Genomic DNA, 18328 nt, shown 5'->3' with positions numbered 1-18328 from the left:
AAAAAGACAATGGAAGAGACCACCCATACATGGCGTGTTACAGATAATCTCAAAAAAGCATGAATCACAAATAACAAAAATGACTATATTTAAACCTACCCTGACTCCGAGGTGATTCTAACTTAACTCCGCCCATATGATATGGGCAGAACCCAAACAGGACCATTAATCTTGTTTGACGTCCTTTCATTGATAGCCACGCCCCCTTCACTTTATCTATCAGAACATCTTTAGCTTGTTTTTAATTGCTGTTGTAAACTAATAATGGTGGCCATTAGAGCTTCTCCTTCTCATCTTGTTGCAATCACACACTCTGTGAGCTCTACAAGTATTATAAAAATAGAGTTATAATGTGGGTAAGCCCTTTATTAATGAACAAAATTGATGTTAAATTTTTGAACTTAAGATCAATTTTTTTTATGCCATATTATAACTTGTATAATGATATATTATTATTACATTGTAGGAACCAAAAAGACAATCAAAAGTCACTGTACTACATACATAGTGTTTGTTTATATAAGATGGTCTTATAATTTAATTTTATTTGATATTACAAATATCTAATAGGTATAATCTATTATATAGCAATTATGAAATAGTATACATCATAAACAAGGGAACTCCTAGAATTTATATATCATTATAATTATGTCTTATCATATTTTTAGGAAATGTTCCGTATCAGTCAATGGATATAAAAATATTAATAAAACAGGGGACCAATATCCATTGTGGTACATATGATATTAGGCCAACAACAAACGTCCAACAAAAGCCAACAAAATGAGGTAATACAATGTTAATAATAATTGGAATTAAGAAGAACTAAGTACTATTATGAACCAAATACAATCATGTCTTACCTCGTATGTTTCCTTTAATTTCTTGCAATGTTTCTTATGTAACGATGCCTCGGCTTCCAGCTGGGCTACCCATAACCTTGTGATATCTGCTTGCCGCGAGTCTTGATTTTCCTGGAGCAAGCTACGACATTTTGACATTAATTTTCTTCCCAGTAACACTAGAAAAAAAACCCTCCACTTATATTAATATTCATAATATTATGTCATAAATAACCAATATATTATATTTAAACAGTATTATAACTGTATCTACCCAAATACGGTCCCTGTTTTTAACCTGCCACTATTACAGATAGTATATATTTACAAAACAATAGCAACAGATCATAATAGACCAATAAAGCCATATAAATTAACAGTAAACAAGATGACTCAACTATCAAACTATTGTCCTAGCTCTCACCTGTCAGGTGTAAATTTCCATGCACTCAAGTCGTTTTGAGCTTGCTCTAATTTATCTCGTGACTCTTTAAGTCCCAGTCGACATTTGTTGAAAACTAAGTTAACAGCTTTTTTTTTCGATCAACTAACATATTATGAAGATTACTACTCTCTGAGTTCTGGGACTCTTTTAAATCTTGAATTGAGCCTACAATAGATATACAGCAAACAATAATAGCATAAAATATAGTGAAAATCTCATTAAGAACACTCTATATTCAGGACACTTGTTCTAATCCCATACCAATAATACTACAGTATATCATTCAAACCACTGTACTTAAGACATCTATATAGTAAGATTACAAGGTCCATATACATACTAATGTAGTGATATATAATACACTATTAGGTACAATATAACTACATACAATTTTAACCAGTTAACCATTAGAATAACATTCCATTTTAACATGATACTGTAATAAAATAAATATTGGAGAGTTAATTATAGCTTGATAATTCATAGTATAGTGTAGTTGCTATGGTTACTGACTAATAGGTTTTTCTCATTTCTTCTTGTTTAGTAGCTAGTCTCATATTTAGTACATTCTCTCGTCTTGTAGTTTCTTGAACCTGTGATTGGAGCTTTGATTCTGACTCTCTTAACCTGTACATGAGTATGTGTGTATGGTGTGTGTGTGTGTGTGTGTGGGTGTGTGTGTGTGTGTGTGGGTGGGTGTGAGAGAGGGTGTGTGTGTGTTTAGATCCACTTTAGTTCTAAAATTCTCTCTATGTGACTGATACATCTAAAATCAACTTATATTCATCCATTAATCAACTTATACATCCATTAATCAACTTATACATCCATTAATCAACTTACATATCCATTATCAACTCATATATCCATTAATCAACTCATATATCCATTAATCAAATTATATATCCATTAATCAACTTATACATCCATTATCACTTACATATCCATTAATCAACTCATATATCCATTAATCAACTTATACATCCATTAATCAAGTCATATATCCATTAATCAAGTCATATATCCATTAATCAAGTCATATATCCATTAATCAACTCATATATCCATTAATCAACTCATATATCCATTAATCAAATTATATATCCATTAAAACACTATGTATTCACATACTCCTCATCCATTAAACAATGTATCCATTACATTCATAACATAAATCAACAACATATTCCATAGATCCATTTATCTCAGCATGCATCCATTTACCCCTACTATGCATCCATTGATCCATCCATCCATCCATTCATACCTTGCTACATCTTCAGCCGATGAACTCTCAAGTTGCGTTAAGAGACTATCAATATAAACATCTTGTTGTTTCCAACTATTAATAACTATTAATAACTATTAATATAACTAGTATAATTAATACCTTGCTATTATTTTGTCACGTTTCATATCTTTAATATCAGCTGGACTTAATTTCACCTGTAATTAATTAATTTAATTAATAAAACTTAATGAAACTGTTTCTCATTATATATTCATAGTTGTTGCCATGACAACATTGCTACTTATACGGATAAAAATTTGGTACGATATGTGGAAAAAAATAATGAATATGTAATGAGAAAAAGTTAACAGTTAATAGTGTTAGTTTAGTTTAGGTTGTTGTAAAATAGTGTTTGTTTTTTTATTGTCAAAGTATCTTGTGTTATTTCAATCTACCCTCTTTCTTGTCTTGACATGATCACTCGGAGAAAGGCTCGTTTGGTACCTAGTAACAAGAAAAGAACAAAACAACACTAGATCACATCATCTATATCAAGGTGGGTATTTCCAAATAATGCCCACTACCCAAACACTGCATTATATAGTTAAATTACAATATATTTATATTGTATAGTTTGGGTACATACTGTGCGTTCATTTTGAGTTTATACTATTGATTTTACAGCTATCGTTCCTCACCTTTCTCTAACTTCTCCGCCATGCCATTAAATGGGCGTAATGATTTCTTATTAAAGGAGTTAAAACAAATATTGAAATCTCGAAATAATTAGTAGGCGTGGCCGACAGCATGGGTACATACATACTTAGTGTGTAATACAAATTATGTACAATTCTCTTTCTCTTTGTAGATTATAAAGAAGAACAAGATGGAGAGATAGAAGCTGTTTCGATCAATTTATACTGAGGAGGAATTTAAAGGTGAAGTAGTTGTTCGTACTTTATTTTAAAATTATTTTCATGTTTGTTTAATTAGAGTATTTATAGAAATGTTTCTTTGTAGAATTCTCCTCATCTCATGGAGCTTTGAAATAACTGTTAGTTCCGAACTGAATGGAAATAAAGGTTTTTAAACTTACATGTATTATTACATGCAATTATACATAAATATAATATCTATTATGCTTATCCAACAGCTGTCCATTTTTAACTATTGATCTATTTGTAGTTGCTATATCCATCTATTTTTATATCTATCTGTCCATTAGCTCATTGTGTCATTCAGTTTGAATTACCTGATCATATCCTGATATTGTCCCTATAATTACTCTCTCATCACACTCATCAAATATAGACCCCACCCGCATACAACAACTATTAACAAAGAACAGGTACTGTATACATGTATGGTATAATAATTATAATAATAAATAAAGGGACATCCTCATTTCTAGAACTAGAAGTGAAATAGGTCATCACTTGATGAGTTGAAGTCTGAACTTTAAACTTACTTGAAAACAATGACTTCATTTATTATATATTATTATATATATATACAAGTATATTAACATGTTGTTATCTCTTTGTTCTTGGTAGGCTGAGGACATCTTGGTATTCCTATGATTTATACATTAACATCATCAGTGCAAGATAAGTTATTAGAGGTGTTAGAAGGATTTTGAACAAGAGCTGAGAGAGAATTGAGAGAGAAAGAAGAAGAGGCAAAGAGAAAGGAAGAAGAGAAATATAAAGGGACAATTGTTACCATGGAAACCTTTATGGCATGGAAGAAACAGTTTATGGAAGAGAAAGAGAGATGAGAACAACCACAACTACTGCTGTAAAATTAACTGGTATGTATGGACTGCCCACACACTGTAATTAGATTGAGGTTAGTGGGTGTGGTTATAACTATATTGTTTATTATTATAGGGAAACAAATGTTTGAACGAGATGCTTCATTAGCTCTCTCTGATGCAAGATTTCTCACTGAAGGTAAAATATTTGTGAATTATACTCTATGCCCCTTAAATTAAGTCAATTAATTAATTATATTTCTTGCTCTTTAGTTGATGAGGAATTTTACATTAGAAGATAATGTTGAAGTCGATGAGTCTTTATTTCAAGATTTAGGTGACTTAGAAAATGAAGAAGGAATTTAGTTAGCAAATAATAATATTAATATTTATATTGTGTTTTGTAAAATGTTTTTATTAACTATTAATAACAAGCATTATACACACATACACACTATATCACAATCATTATATTATTGTATGTAGTCCATTGTTAAGCTGTCTCTAAAGCATTAGACATTTCTTTTAACTGACTAGCAAAATTCTATAGTAAGGAGAATGGACAAACAGTTGAATGGACATTAAAATGGATGAATACATGAAAGGATAAGAAGGTCCTCACATGGAATTCTGGTAGACTCATTTCAATGTTATGATATTGGACTATACCACGTGATTCTGTTACTTGTAATTGTAATGTAACATGTGGTGTGTTAAGTGAACGACATCCACTAGAACTCCTAGCCATGCCCACTTCCAATCCATAGAGAGTAACTAAGAATTATTCATAAGGTTTGATATGTATTTTGGTTGCTAGGTTACCTCTCCTACTGATAATGTCTGTTTTGGGAGTGATATTAAAGATGGTCCTTCATTTTTCCATACTTCTCTCAATACTGCTATAGAACTCTCTTGAAATAATAATGAACTCTTTAATTCAGTTACTAATGTATCAACTGTAAGATTTTCAGCAGCTGCAGATCTGTGTATCATGAATAATTTATGAGGTTGTTATGGTAAAAGGGGTGTGTACTGAAGATATGGTTAGTGCGTTGACACAAGTTTGAGCTTTGATCTTTATAGGATTACTGGAAGCTAATCTAGTGACAGACTAGAAAATATGTACTCATATAATAGTGGGTGTGTACAATATTTGTCTCATTCCCAGACTCCCATTCCTATGTCAAGGGAGTCTAGCAACAAGACTTTACAATGTCATGTGATCTGCTTGTGCGTCAGTTGTTTTGATTGGTCAGTTGTGGCATACCAATTCATAATCATTAATATTCATGAAGCCACTTGATACTGAAGAAATGCAATGACATCCTGTGCCTAAACAGGGGACAAAATGCACTAATTAAGATATAGTACAATATTCTTACCATCTCTGCTAGTAGTCCCTTGAGGTAAGGCATTCAACATGGAGACAGCTTCTGGAAAGCCTTGAGGAGCGTTAGAAAGAATACCCATTACGACCTATTAGAATTAAATTTGTATAATAATAGCCACACCCCTTTATTCTGCTGCAGGTTTACTTACTGAGCATGCGCGATTGTAGTCTCCCTCGTGTTATTTGAGGTAGTGGTATATACTTTTAGGAACCTTCTTCAATCGGTGGATAGAAGGGAATTTATAGAGTAGAAATATGGTACCGTACAATAATAAACATTATATTGTATTATAAAAATATTAGCAATATTGTTTTATTAATGTAAGGATATTATTATAAATATATTTAAATAAATTACTTTTGTTTTTCTTTAGTCTGCTAGACCTTTAGTTACAGTATTTGATGAGGAGGGTAAATCCTGTGCTCAGGTGGGAATGCCTGCTGTTTTCAAGGCCCCCATACGCCAGGACATTTTACAATATGTACATACCAATATGTCTAAGAACAAACGTCAACCTTATGCAGTATCTAGGAAGGCGGGGCATCAGACAAGTGCTGAGTCTTGGGGTACTGGACGTGCTGTGGCTCGTATCCCTCGTGTGAGAGGAGGAGGTACTCATCGTTCTGGTCAAGCAGCTTTTGGAAATGTATCCATACTTAGATAAACTGGTTAGATAACTGTTTATGTATGTTTTTCATAGAATGCTAAGTTATTAATGTATTGTTGTAGTCTTTAACTTTAGTTTTAGATGTGTCGTAAAGGTCGTATGTTTGCACCCACAAAAACCTGGCGACGTTGGCATCGTAAAGTCAACCTTAACCAAAGACGTTACGCCATGTGCTCTGCTCTAGCAGCTACAGCACTCCCAGCATTAGTGACAGCACGAGGTCATCGTATTCGTAAAGTGGGAGAGATACCACTGGTAGTGACTGACTCTATACAAAACATGAACAAAACTAAGGAAGCTGTTAAGTTATTGAAGACATTGAAAGCATATGAAGATGTCGATCGTAGCAAACAGACTAGGAGGATTCGTCCTGGGAAGGGTAAGATGAGGAATCGTCGTTACCTTCAAAAGAAAGGACCATTGGTTATATACAGTAAAGATGGTGGAATTAAGAAGGCTTTTCGTAATCTTCCTGGAGTGGAGCTGTTAAATGTGAATAAATTGAATTTGTTACGACTTGCTCCTGGAGGTCACATGGGTCGATTTTGTATTTGGACAAAGAGTGCCTTTGAGAAATTAGATCGAATTTATGGAACATTTAACAAGCTATCAAAATGCAAGAAAAACTACAAGTAAGTATTGTTATGCTGGACCCATTGTTTAGTTCATAATTTTTTGTTTTATTTATTAATAATAGTATTATTATTATTATATATTAATAATAATTAATAATTTGTCTTTTTTGTTCTTCCTACACAGGTTACCTCGTCACACAATGACAAATAGTGATTTAGCTCGTATTATTAACTCTGAAGAAGTCCAGAAACAGCTCAAACGTAAAGGGTAAATATTTCTTATAACTATACTTGTTTACTCACTCTCTTCTCTGTAGTCCCAGACGATCTCGTCGTGCCCCTATTAAGAAGAACCCTCTAAAGAATTCACAAGTCATGATTCGTCTTAATCTTACTGGCAGACATTTAAACGTCATCAATATCTGATACAACAGAAACGATTGAAAGAGAAGAAAGCTAAACAGGACACTCAATCTTAATAGTAGACCTCAACTATTATGAATGAATGCTCTTGAATATGTTTTTAAATATACATTTCAGAGTAATGTATTGCATAGTACTTTTAGCAAATCTAGTTTTATTGCAAGGCCTGGTATTCTCTTCATAGTAATTCTGTCCTTTGGGAAGGAGAAATGGCAGAGACATGATTACCCTAAACTTCATTTTTACTGCTTATTTTCATTTAATTTCTTCTCTCAAGTCAAAGGATAAACCAAACAATAAACATTGTATATAGTATAGTACACACAATAAATCATAAATATCACATTAATAATTAGCTGTGATCATTGACAATATTGATGATGTCATTGAACATTAGTTGTTTGCTATTATTACTGAGGATGATGTTATTGCCATTTACTGCTTTTATGTACCTTGTTAGTGCTCTAATGATAGTATTAATGAAGTATTCAAGTATGTCACATGATCACTTGTTATATAATTGTCTCTCTCTCCTATCATGTTGTCTCTGTAGTATTCCTCATGTTGAAATACAACATCAATAACAGTATTAATTGTTTTGTCTTATTGTAACATAAAACACGTTATATTTTATGATATAATTCAATATATAAACAATTATACCTTAGTGTTTATACAATTATAATTATGTTCATAGTACATTAAGTAATCTCATTGATAAACTTAGAAATTTCTCAGATAATGGTTTAGTTGGATTTCAAAGTTTTAAAAGAATTTAACTTACAATTAATGAGATTGTTTCTTTTTGTGGTGTCTATAAAATTAAATAATAATAATGTTAATAATAATTAGTAGTAGTGTTGTAATTTGTTGAAATGGTTAGTTATTTAAACAACCTCTTTAGTTTATTAACGTTTATGACCATAGTCACAAGTATCATTAATGAGATTCATAGCGCTACACCAACGCGCCCCACAAGAACATGAAGACAAAATCTGACGTACATATATAAGAAACTGAAACAGTCATGAGTGCCAGTGTGTTGTGGGCCAGCGTTCTGCAATGCGTCAGACCTCTGAGATGGTTACCAGCATACTCTACGGAGTATCCGAAAGGCCGACTAGGATAGGGCTGGTAGTCTCCCTTTAAACGAGATGAGGCTGGTGTATTTGTGGTTCCCGGTTCCTGAATGCGACATTCCCTAAGAGCTGGAATCCCGTACGGCTGGTTTTAAGTTAGGGCGACGCTCCAGCCAGGATTACCTCGCGAAGACGAGGGTTACCAAGCCAGGTGGCGGTCCCAGCTAGCAATAGCAGGGAATCCTGGAGCCTAAGTGGAAGCCTGAGTGGGTGAGCGAGTAGGAATCGTTTGGGCAACACACAAGGGTTTTTTTTTTTTTGATTTTTTAATATTTTTTATAAATTTACTGGGAATTTGGGCAACACAACATCTTTTCTTTAATTTTTATAAATCTTAAATCTATTTAACTTACTGGTAAAAACTAGTCAGTCTGTCATAGAGAACATATAAGTTGTATGGTATATTTGAACTGTTTAAAACTGGTTTTGAGTCATGTAGGAGGAGTATTTCAGTGATACAACAACGATATGATATTCACAAGTCATGATTGGTCTTAATCCTTACAGGCAGACATTTAAACATCATCAATATCTGATACAACAGAAATGATTGGAAGAGAAGAAAGCTAAACAAGGTACTCAGTAGATCTCAACTGTTATGAATGAATACTCTTGAATATGTTTTTAAATATACATTTCAAAGTAATGTATTGCATATACTTTAGCAACTCTGTAATTTATTGCAAGGCCTGGTATTCTCTTTATAGTAATTCTGTCCTTTGGGAAGGAGAAATGGCGGAGACATGATCACCCTAAACTTCACTTTTACTCCTTATTTTATTTCCTTTCTTAATCCAAAGGGATAATGTATAAACCACACAATGAACATTATATATAATATAGTACACACAATAAATCATAAATATCACATAGAATAATTACCTGAGATCAATGAATATTGATAATCTCATTGAACATTAGTTGTGTGCTATATGTGAGGATGATGTTATTGTCATTTACTGATATAACTTTATGTACCTTGTTGGCGCTCTACTAATCTAGTACTCAAAGTGTGTCACATGATCAGTTGTTATATAATTGTCTCTCTCTCTCTCCTATCATTGTTGTCTCTGTAGTAATTCTCATGTTGAAATACAACATCAAGAACTGTTAACTATATATCAATGGTTTTTTGTCTTAATAGACCATACACATTACAGGTAATAATCACTAGTTATATTACTAGTTATTATATGTATAGAAGGTTAACAACACTAGTGCTTCAATGCAATATTTACAATAAAATGTTTCAATATGACCAGTATCATTACAGTGGAATGACTGCTTTGTACGAACTATGAATATCAAAGTGATCTTGACATAGGCACTCATGGTCTCAGTCTTGTGATCTGATGATGTGGTATATGAAGTAGAGTTATAGCACAGGTCATGTTTGACTGATAAAACATTTATATCTCAATAAAACAATTATATAATACTAATAAGCATAAGAAAAACTTCAACCAAATAACTAAACAATAGAATATATAAAAGGAAAAAGTTAGTTACTGTATTAGATGTTATTATATGTTGACTGTTATATGAATTGTCTTTTACTCAAGTAGTAAGTGTTATTTTCATTATCCTAACATGTAGAGTATCATCATCACTAACATACTGTGTATTACGTGATTTATCAAACTCCAAAAACTTGTGAGATAAAAAAACTTGGAAATCCATATCCTCGATACTGTCTCCCTGACAACAATGCAGCCAGTCCTGTTACACGAGCCCCATATACTTCTCTTGGGTCAGTCTTTTCATTAAATTCCACAAGTCGTTCAATATGACTCTTGTTCTCCCTCAGGTTTACAATTTGAACAAGAATATCACCACGAAATGGAAAGGTTAGTTTGTTGTCATTTTCACCTTTCATGAGATGAACAAACATGGAGACATATTTGTTTTTCCATTTATCTCTGCCATTGGGATAAACTAAAAGAGACATTTCATAACCATTCTCATCAGAATAAAATGATTCACTGATGCATTCTTCATTAGATTGTTTACGCTTTGAAAAGTTCTCAATTACAAAGTCATGAATAATAGGCAAGGGATCAGTCAATGTTGAAGGTACTGTAGGTGGTGATGAATGAACGATTACTTGTTTAATACATATTTTAATACTGTCACATACAAAGTCAGATGTACTGGTCTGAAGTTTGTCTTGACCAATAAAGAGAGCTTTACCTTCACCTACTCTATTTGCTAGACCAGCTTTGACTGGAATACCATTAATAACTCGACTACAAGCTTGTACATTAGAGGAATCATCAAACACTATATTCTGTTCATAGTGATCATGATCATCCCTATGATTAATGAGTTGAATGTTTACTTCTCCTCGAAATGGCCATGACAACTTGTCATCATTTTTACCTGCCATTAGATGGATATAGAGACTCAGATGTGTTCCTTGTCCCTCATCTTCACCATTAGCTGCTATACGAACACACATTTGATAGCCATTACTATGAGAGAGAAAAACTAGGACTATACCACTCTTCATCACTATTCTTGTAATAGTTAAAATTAGACATAACAGTTTGAACTGGTGGACTCTGTAACTCTGCTTTCCAACCATCATACAGTAATGGTACTCGTGAACCTGTAACAAAGAAATGTATTATTAGAGCTACCAGTTAAAGCAAATACTCAATTTTTTGTTTCATTTGTCTGATTTTTAATTGCTTCATCTTAAGTTTGTCCTCTATTTATATCAATAGTGATTTATTCATTAACTTATTTATCTTATCGTGTTTGTTTTAGAACTACTGAACATACCATATATATGGTATGTTCAGTAGTTACAAATAAATACATGTTTTGTACATAGTGTAATATAAAAATATTATAGCTCACCTTTTTTCTCTATTAGTTGTAAATTTAGTCTTGTTATCTTTTCTTGAAGTATCACAATCTCTTCTTGTTTCTCTACTAATACTTTATCAGTAGCTATAGAACATAACCATATATGGTATGTACCACTAACAGTATTATAGATTACCTTCTTTATTCTGTCTGGATAACTTCTCAATCTCTAAGGTCTTTGCCTTATTCATTCTCTCCAATAGTTTTAGCTTCTCTGTACACAGTTAATATATGATTGTATTATAATTCACACTGTATTTACCTGACAAAGACTCAACCAGATCATGTCTGTCCATACTACTAGATACTATAGTACATAGAAGAGAGGAAATATTACATTATACATATGGAATTATACTAATCATCATATAAATTATATATATTATTTCTGTACTCCTTTATTTTACCTTCCACTTCTTTTAGTGTATTCTTTTCCTCTTCCTTTCTCTTATATTTAACAGGTTCTAATTCTTCATCACTAGTAACTATTATTTTAAATGTGATATTATTACTTATATTCAAAGATACATTCAACTTACCTTTAAACATTATTTACATCTTTTCCCTCTTCTTGTTTACTGGAGTTCAACTTTTCTTTGAGTAGAGCATTTTCCTTCTCAAGCTCTCTCACCTCCTATATATCAACATACACACATATTATCTAGTACTACTCATTTCTTACCTTATCTCTAGCATAGACATCATAAACAATATGATGGCCAATAGTTAATTTCATTAATCCATTCCCCCTCAATTGGTCAAGAATCTTCGCTGTTTCCATCAGTAGAATATTCATTATATGTTGTGGAGCATAGCAGGTTACAATAATGCCTTCTTTGATGTATCGAACTTGAATTCTATTAGCCATCTCTTGAAAGGCCTTTGTAACAAAACTTTGATGTCATTAAGTGAGTGTTCATCTCCATTCCACTCTAGAACAAACTCAATTGTCTCACATTTGAGAAGAGAAGAATTAGTTGAATTGAAACACTCATTATAACAAACATTAAGTTTAGTCTCTTCACAGAATTCTTCAATTGCTTGTTGATAATCTGTTATATGATCTTTGGCTTCTTCAATATTAAAGTGATTTACAACAGTTTGTAGGCAGTCGATATCAATAATGGTGCATTTGTCTTTAATGATAAGCATGATTCCTTCAAAGGATTCAGCATATTCCAATTGAAGCCTCAGTTCATTATAATACATGTGAAGATAAGTTTTGAGGTCTTAAGTGAAGGGACTTTATCTTCAATGAGACAAGCAATAGTGTTAAAAAGAATACCAAAAGATTTTCGCATTTGATCAAAAGTAGTTTCTGTATTATTAAACATAATAAAATTTTAAAAGGTTGTAAATACAAACCTTTTCCTGTCTTTTGGTCATTTATAGAAGACATATCTGATATTTGAGATTGATGTAGTATAGTAAATAATTCTATAAAATATAACATATTTTGATCTATGAAGTTCACTTATTACTTACTTAATTCATGGAGCATAAACTCAGCTACAGGTGTTGTTTCTTTTGATTGAAGTAAGACACTAGCAAATAGTTTTAATTGTTCAGTGTCCTCAGACACTATAGAACATAGTGCATTAAATTGATCATTGACTAGTACACCTCCTGATCTATTTATTTCATGAAATATCTCCTTAGATATGACTTCCTCTGTATATAATATCTCCACAGGAAGAACAAGCTGTCTAAGCTTTTCATAATGTTTTAATAATATTTGACAGGCTTGATGGGAAAGTTCTATTTCTGTTTAATACAAAGAAAAGTTAAAATATATTATAAATTATAAACTTCTTACTTATTTCAATGCTTTCAGCAGCAGCAACTTCTCCAATATTCCTCAGAGCACTAGCTAATGAGTCCCATGTTGGTTCTCCTTTCTCAATCACTTTGTCAGCTTTACTCAACCATTGAGATAAGCACTCTTGTAGACATTGAGATGCATTTTTATTGTGCTCTGCTTCAATATAATTTAATCTTGGTTTCGAAAGACCGAGATTAAGTCCAAGAGAAAACCAGCTTTGTGGAGAGAAATTACTTTTTTTCAGTATTTGCAGTATCTCATCTAATTGACTGATATCTAAATGTATTATGTATAAATTATAAATTATAATCACAATGGCTATGTAAAACCTTACCAATACAGGTGTTTGGAGTTGGTGGATTTCCCCATTTAGAAAGAAATTCAACTGCACTGCTGTTCTCAGCTTTTTTTGCTTCATTAAGAGCAACATCAATGTTAGCTCCAAACTCAAGTAAAACTTGAGTTGCTTCAATATGACCAACTTTAGCTGCTTCAAGTAAGGCAGAATCAAAGCTAAAGTTAATGTTCTCTTTTTCTTTCAAAATGGTTACATCATTAATTACTAGATGAAAAATACCGACAAGGTGCAGAAACTGTGGCTTGCCTTGAACAAAAGCTATGAGATAATTAGCTTCCAATTCAATTTTGACACTATCTGAGCCTGGATCAATATTGTTGTACAAAGCTCTAAAAAAAGCTAAATGTTCTATAAGTTTACGTTGTACAAGATTTGGAGTACAATTTTTCTGCATACGTAACTTAATGTGAATGTTTAGATGATGTTGGTCATGTACATTTGTCAATTGAGTTTCGAGATCAACTTGTTCATTTTTGAGAAACCTCTCACTTGTGTTCATAACCGAAACTTTATGCTCATCGAAAAGCTTGTTTAAATCAATGCATTTGTTGTGAATGATTGACTCAATAGCCAATTTCAGATCACGTTTATACATCCAGTTAGCTCGACTAATTGTGATTGTTGAAGTTTGTCGTCATCACATTCGTAGTTTAAAGGGGTTTGAACTACTCTTTTCTTTTTTTCACTTTCTTGTTCTATTTTCTCCTTTGAGTGAGCTATATGGAATGATAATATAATAAAACAAGTAATAAAACATTTTTAAAAAAATGAAAGATGTAAGCATGACAATGACAAAAAGAAAAGAAACAAGTTAGGGATAAACACAAGTCCATGCAAAAACCACAATTGGAATATCTTTAAAATTAAATATCACTCTCATTGTATTGTTGCTTGATATTATCTAACTTATTAGTGCCTAGGTCAAGAGGTGCACCAAACTTGTACCACTTATTAGCATCAACTCTGACATTTTCCCATAATTCAGCCAAAGTTGGTCTTTTATTTAAAATACCATCAAAACATGCTACATCTCCTCCAACAGTCATTGCAAAAAGCTGTTTATGTCAGGTGGGGCTTGAAGAGTTGTATTATAGATTGTATAAATTACATAACCTTGTCTATACAATCTATAATTATATGCATACACAGTGACTCTGCCCTCATACATGTGTGATCACAATCATTGGTCCATTTTCTAACTCATTACAAGGTATATAGCTAATGTACTGGTATATTGATACATTATATAGAGAAGGGATTGACTACATTCTGTTTATTACATATCTACAATCACTTAATAGAGTTAAATCTTGCTGGCATTGACTATGTTAACAATGTGTTCATAAATTATTATGTATTCTATTGTTTGTGACTTGTATTTCACAATCTGTAGTCTAGAGTATATGAACACATTAACATAGTCAATGGCAAGCTTCACCTATAGTAGAGATCTCAAGTTCTTGTTCTCCCATTTTTAACATGCTCCTGACCTCATATATAACCAAATATCATGTCATTATGTATTGTTTTTGTGGGAATCAGTATTATACAGCAATTTCTCACTACAATAATTTCAATAACTTGTCAATAATAACAACCCAAAAATGGCAAAAATCATATTGACTTTAACAATTGGATAGTGTCATTGATGTTTGTTTATTTTAATGAATATAAGTATAGCTATTAAAACAACATTGCTGTACAAAACAAAGCATATAAATATACTTTATCTCCATACACAGGAATGTAACATCTCATGAATACTAAGTTCTCAGTATTACCCCAAACTGAGTCATATGAATGATTTTATTAACACTAGTAACAGATTACTTTAGAGAAATGTTTACTAATATAGTACACTACATGACAAGTCATATATATTAGTATACTTCTGTGTTTAAACTATACCATATTGTATGACTTATCAATATTCTCATGTTAATAAAATCTTTCAGTTAACTTTTATTATTCAAAAGTTAAGACAAAATCAAAATAACAAAGATCAATAATTCACATTTTACAAAAGACTCTATTTTGTCAACATGATCTGTTTGGTTAATGTCAAATATTCATAAAGTTATTTTCTTCATAACTAGTTATTAACAGATAATATTTTAACTTCTAAGCTTACTCATTTAAATATAGAATATATACAGTCAGTGATGTTTATTATTAATACATTATTCTCTTGCTATGATACATTAGCATATACTATTACATTCTGCCATGCGTACAACAGTTCACAAATATCATATATTACAGTTATACATGTCAATAATACCATATTTATCTCACACACATGCATATTTGTGAATGTCATGTCATGTCATAGTTGTATAATATATAGAAATGGGAACACTCTGTTCTGGTCAACTGTACTCTTATAATATTATATATTCATTGATATCATAAGCTTTAACATTTGGTAAGCCAGCTAATGTGTACTGGTCACTTATTATAGGAAAGGAACATTTATTATCATTTAGTAATGCTACAAAACACACATATATTATATAAATCATAATAAGTTACATACTGTCATAAGGTTGCCATTGATCATCAGAAGTATTCTCTTGATTAGGGTGGTTCAAAGGAAGACGCTCCTTCTTGTAGAGAATGACAAGGAACTAACATTAGTTATAATATTACGTACATTATTGTATCACAAACATTTACCAGTTAAACTTGATAGCTTTTCTTCAATTTCTTTCCCAGCATCTCCCACTGGTCCACCAATGTCTAGAAGAATATCAATAAAACGTTCATATCGTTGTTGTATCTCTGAAATACTCCTGCACCACTCAAAACCAGTTCTGAACTGTTTAAATATACTAGCAAATTTCATATTTGGTGAGGATGTAAGCCGCTTTGAATGTGCTCTGCTAGCAAAATCCTCCATGCTTCCCTTCAGTACAGAGCGGATTCTATGATACTGTGAGACGAAAACATCATTAACAGTTCGTCTGTAGCTTGTGATAGCCTCAGTTTCAGTGTTGAAAGCCATTTAGGAGCGTTTGGAGTCTCTATGACGTAGAATGTGAGGCCAGGAATGTGTCAACTGAAATGAAAGGGTGTATAAGGGGCGAGGTCCTGAAAGCTATCAATTTGCGCATGCTCAGTAAGCCAAAATAATTAGGATAGAGCTCGTTTGCAGTAAAGACACATTGAGAGTGAAGTCAGTTTCCTACGTTGTTCTAAGGTCAGTCATTCTCCTACTACACAGTATATATATATATATATATAAAGTGATCTATATAGCTCAGTAGTTATGTGGAGTTCAACAAGATGATACATGGACTACAACAGTCTATACATGGATACAACAGAGGAGAGTCACTCCATACAACATCATTATTGACCAAAACAGTACCTAGCAACACTAGCGACATAGGCTTTTCATAGGTATACTTCTGTGTTTTAACCTATATCACATATGATGTATCAATAATGACAGTAATTCAATGTTTCTAATAATCTTCTTGGAGTGGAGCTGCTAAATGTGAATAAAGTGAATTTGTTACGACTTGCTCCTGGAGGTCACATGGGACGATTTTGTATTTGGACAAAGAGTGCCTTTGAGAAATTAGATCGAATTTATGGAACATTTAACAAGCTATCAAAATGCAAGAAAAATTACAAGTAAGTATTGTTATGCTGGACCCATTGTTTAGTTCATAATTTTTTGTTTTATATATTAATAATTAATAATATTTTGTCTTTTTTGTTCCTCCTATACAGGTTACCTCGTCACACAATGACAAACAGTGATTTAGCTCGTATTATTAACTCTGAAGAAGTCCAGAAACAGCTCAGACGTAAAGGGTAAATATTTCTTATAACTGTACTTGCTTACTCACTCTCTTCTCTCTAGTCCCAGACGATCTCGACGTGCTCCTATTAAGAAGAACCCTCTAAAGAATTCACAAGTCATGATTCGTCTTAATCCTTACTGGCAGACATTTAAACGTCATCAATATCTGATACAACAGAAACGATTGAAAGAGAAGAAAGCTAAACAGGACACTCAATTTTAATAGTAGACCTCAACTGTTATGAATGAATGCTCTTGAATATGTTTTAAATATACATTTCAGAGTAATGTATTGCATAGTACTTTTAGCAAATCTAGTTTTATTGCAAGGCCTGGTATTCTCTCATAGTAATTCTGTCCTTTGGAAGGAGAAATGGCAGAGACATGATTACCCTAAACTTCATTTTTACTGCTTATTTTCATTTTATTTCTTCTCTCAAGTCAAAGGATAAACCAAACAATGAACATTGTATATAGTACACACAAGAAATCATAAATATCACATTAATAATTACCTGTGATCATTGACAATATTGATGATGTCATTGAACATTAGTTGTGTACCTGAGGATAATGTTATTGTCATTTACTGCTTATGTACCTTGTTAGTGCTCTAATGTTAATATTAATGAAGTAATCAAGTATGTCACATGATCACTTGTTATATAATTGTCTCTCTCTCTCTCCTATCATTGTTGTCTCTGTAGTATTCCTCATGTTGAAATGCAACATCAATAACAGTATTATTGTTTTGTCTTATTATAACATAAAAATGTGTTATATATAATTCAATATATAAACAATTATACCTCAGGGTTTATACAATTATAGTTATGTTTATAGTACATTAAGTAATCTCATTGATAAACTTAGAAATTTCTCAGATAATGATTTTGTTGGATTTCAAAGTTTTAAAAGAATTTAACTTACAATTAATGAGATTGTTTCTTTTTTGTGGTGTCTATAAAATTAAATAATAATAAAAAATTATAATTAT

At 31.9% G+C, this 18328-nt stretch overlaps 3 protein-coding genes across 3 annotated transcripts; 1 reads left to right on the top strand and 2 right to left on the bottom strand.

Moving 5' to 3' along the window:
• Positions 1-1265: 1265 nt before the first annotated feature.
• LOC121391735 (pre-mRNA-splicing regulator WTAP-like) lies at positions 1266-1925 on the bottom strand. Its single transcript, XM_041523262.1, has 3 exons — positions 1804-1925; positions 1552-1559; positions 1266-1375 (listed from the first exon to the last, which is right to left on the bottom strand). The coding sequence occupies exons 1-3, from the start codon at positions 1923-1925 to the stop codon at positions 1266-1268; spliced, it is 240 nt and encodes a 79-aa protein (XP_041379196.1).
• A 1073-nt stretch (positions 1926-2998) lies between these two features.
• On the bottom strand, positions 2999-5744 carry LOC121391734 (COMM domain-containing protein 6-like). The gene is given in 5 exon segments (XM_041523261.1): positions 2999-3025; positions 4897-5027; positions 5030-5048; positions 5097-5230; positions 5657-5744. Coding segments are annotated over 5 exon segments (399 nt in total).
• A 288-nt stretch (positions 5745-6032) lies between these two features.
• LOC121391733 (60S ribosomal protein L4-B-like) lies at positions 6033-17554 on the top strand (the record flags this gene model as incomplete). The annotated part of the gene is given in 4 exon segments (XM_041523260.1): positions 6033-6311; positions 6414-6964; positions 17259-17342; positions 17392-17554. Coding segments are annotated over 4 exon segments (1077 nt in total), but the record flags the coding sequence as incomplete, so codon positions are not given.
• Positions 17555-18328: the final 774 nt, after the last annotated feature.

The sequence above is a fragment of the Gigantopelta aegis genome, unplaced genomic scaffold (assembly GCF_016097555.1).
Source record: "Gigantopelta aegis isolate Gae_Host unplaced genomic scaffold, Gae_host_genome ctg2912_pilon_pilon, whole genome shotgun sequence".
Taxonomy (NCBI): Eukaryota; Metazoa; Mollusca; class Gastropoda; order Neomphalida; family Peltospiridae; genus Gigantopelta; species Gigantopelta aegis.
This window is presented reverse-complemented; position numbering and strand designations above follow the sequence as displayed.

Excerpts from the sequence above, each read along its gene's own strand:
- LOC121391735 (XM_041523262.1), bottom strand. The coding sequence starts at position 1,925 with ATGTACAGGTTAAGAGAGTCAGAATCAAAGCTCCAATCACAGGTTCAA.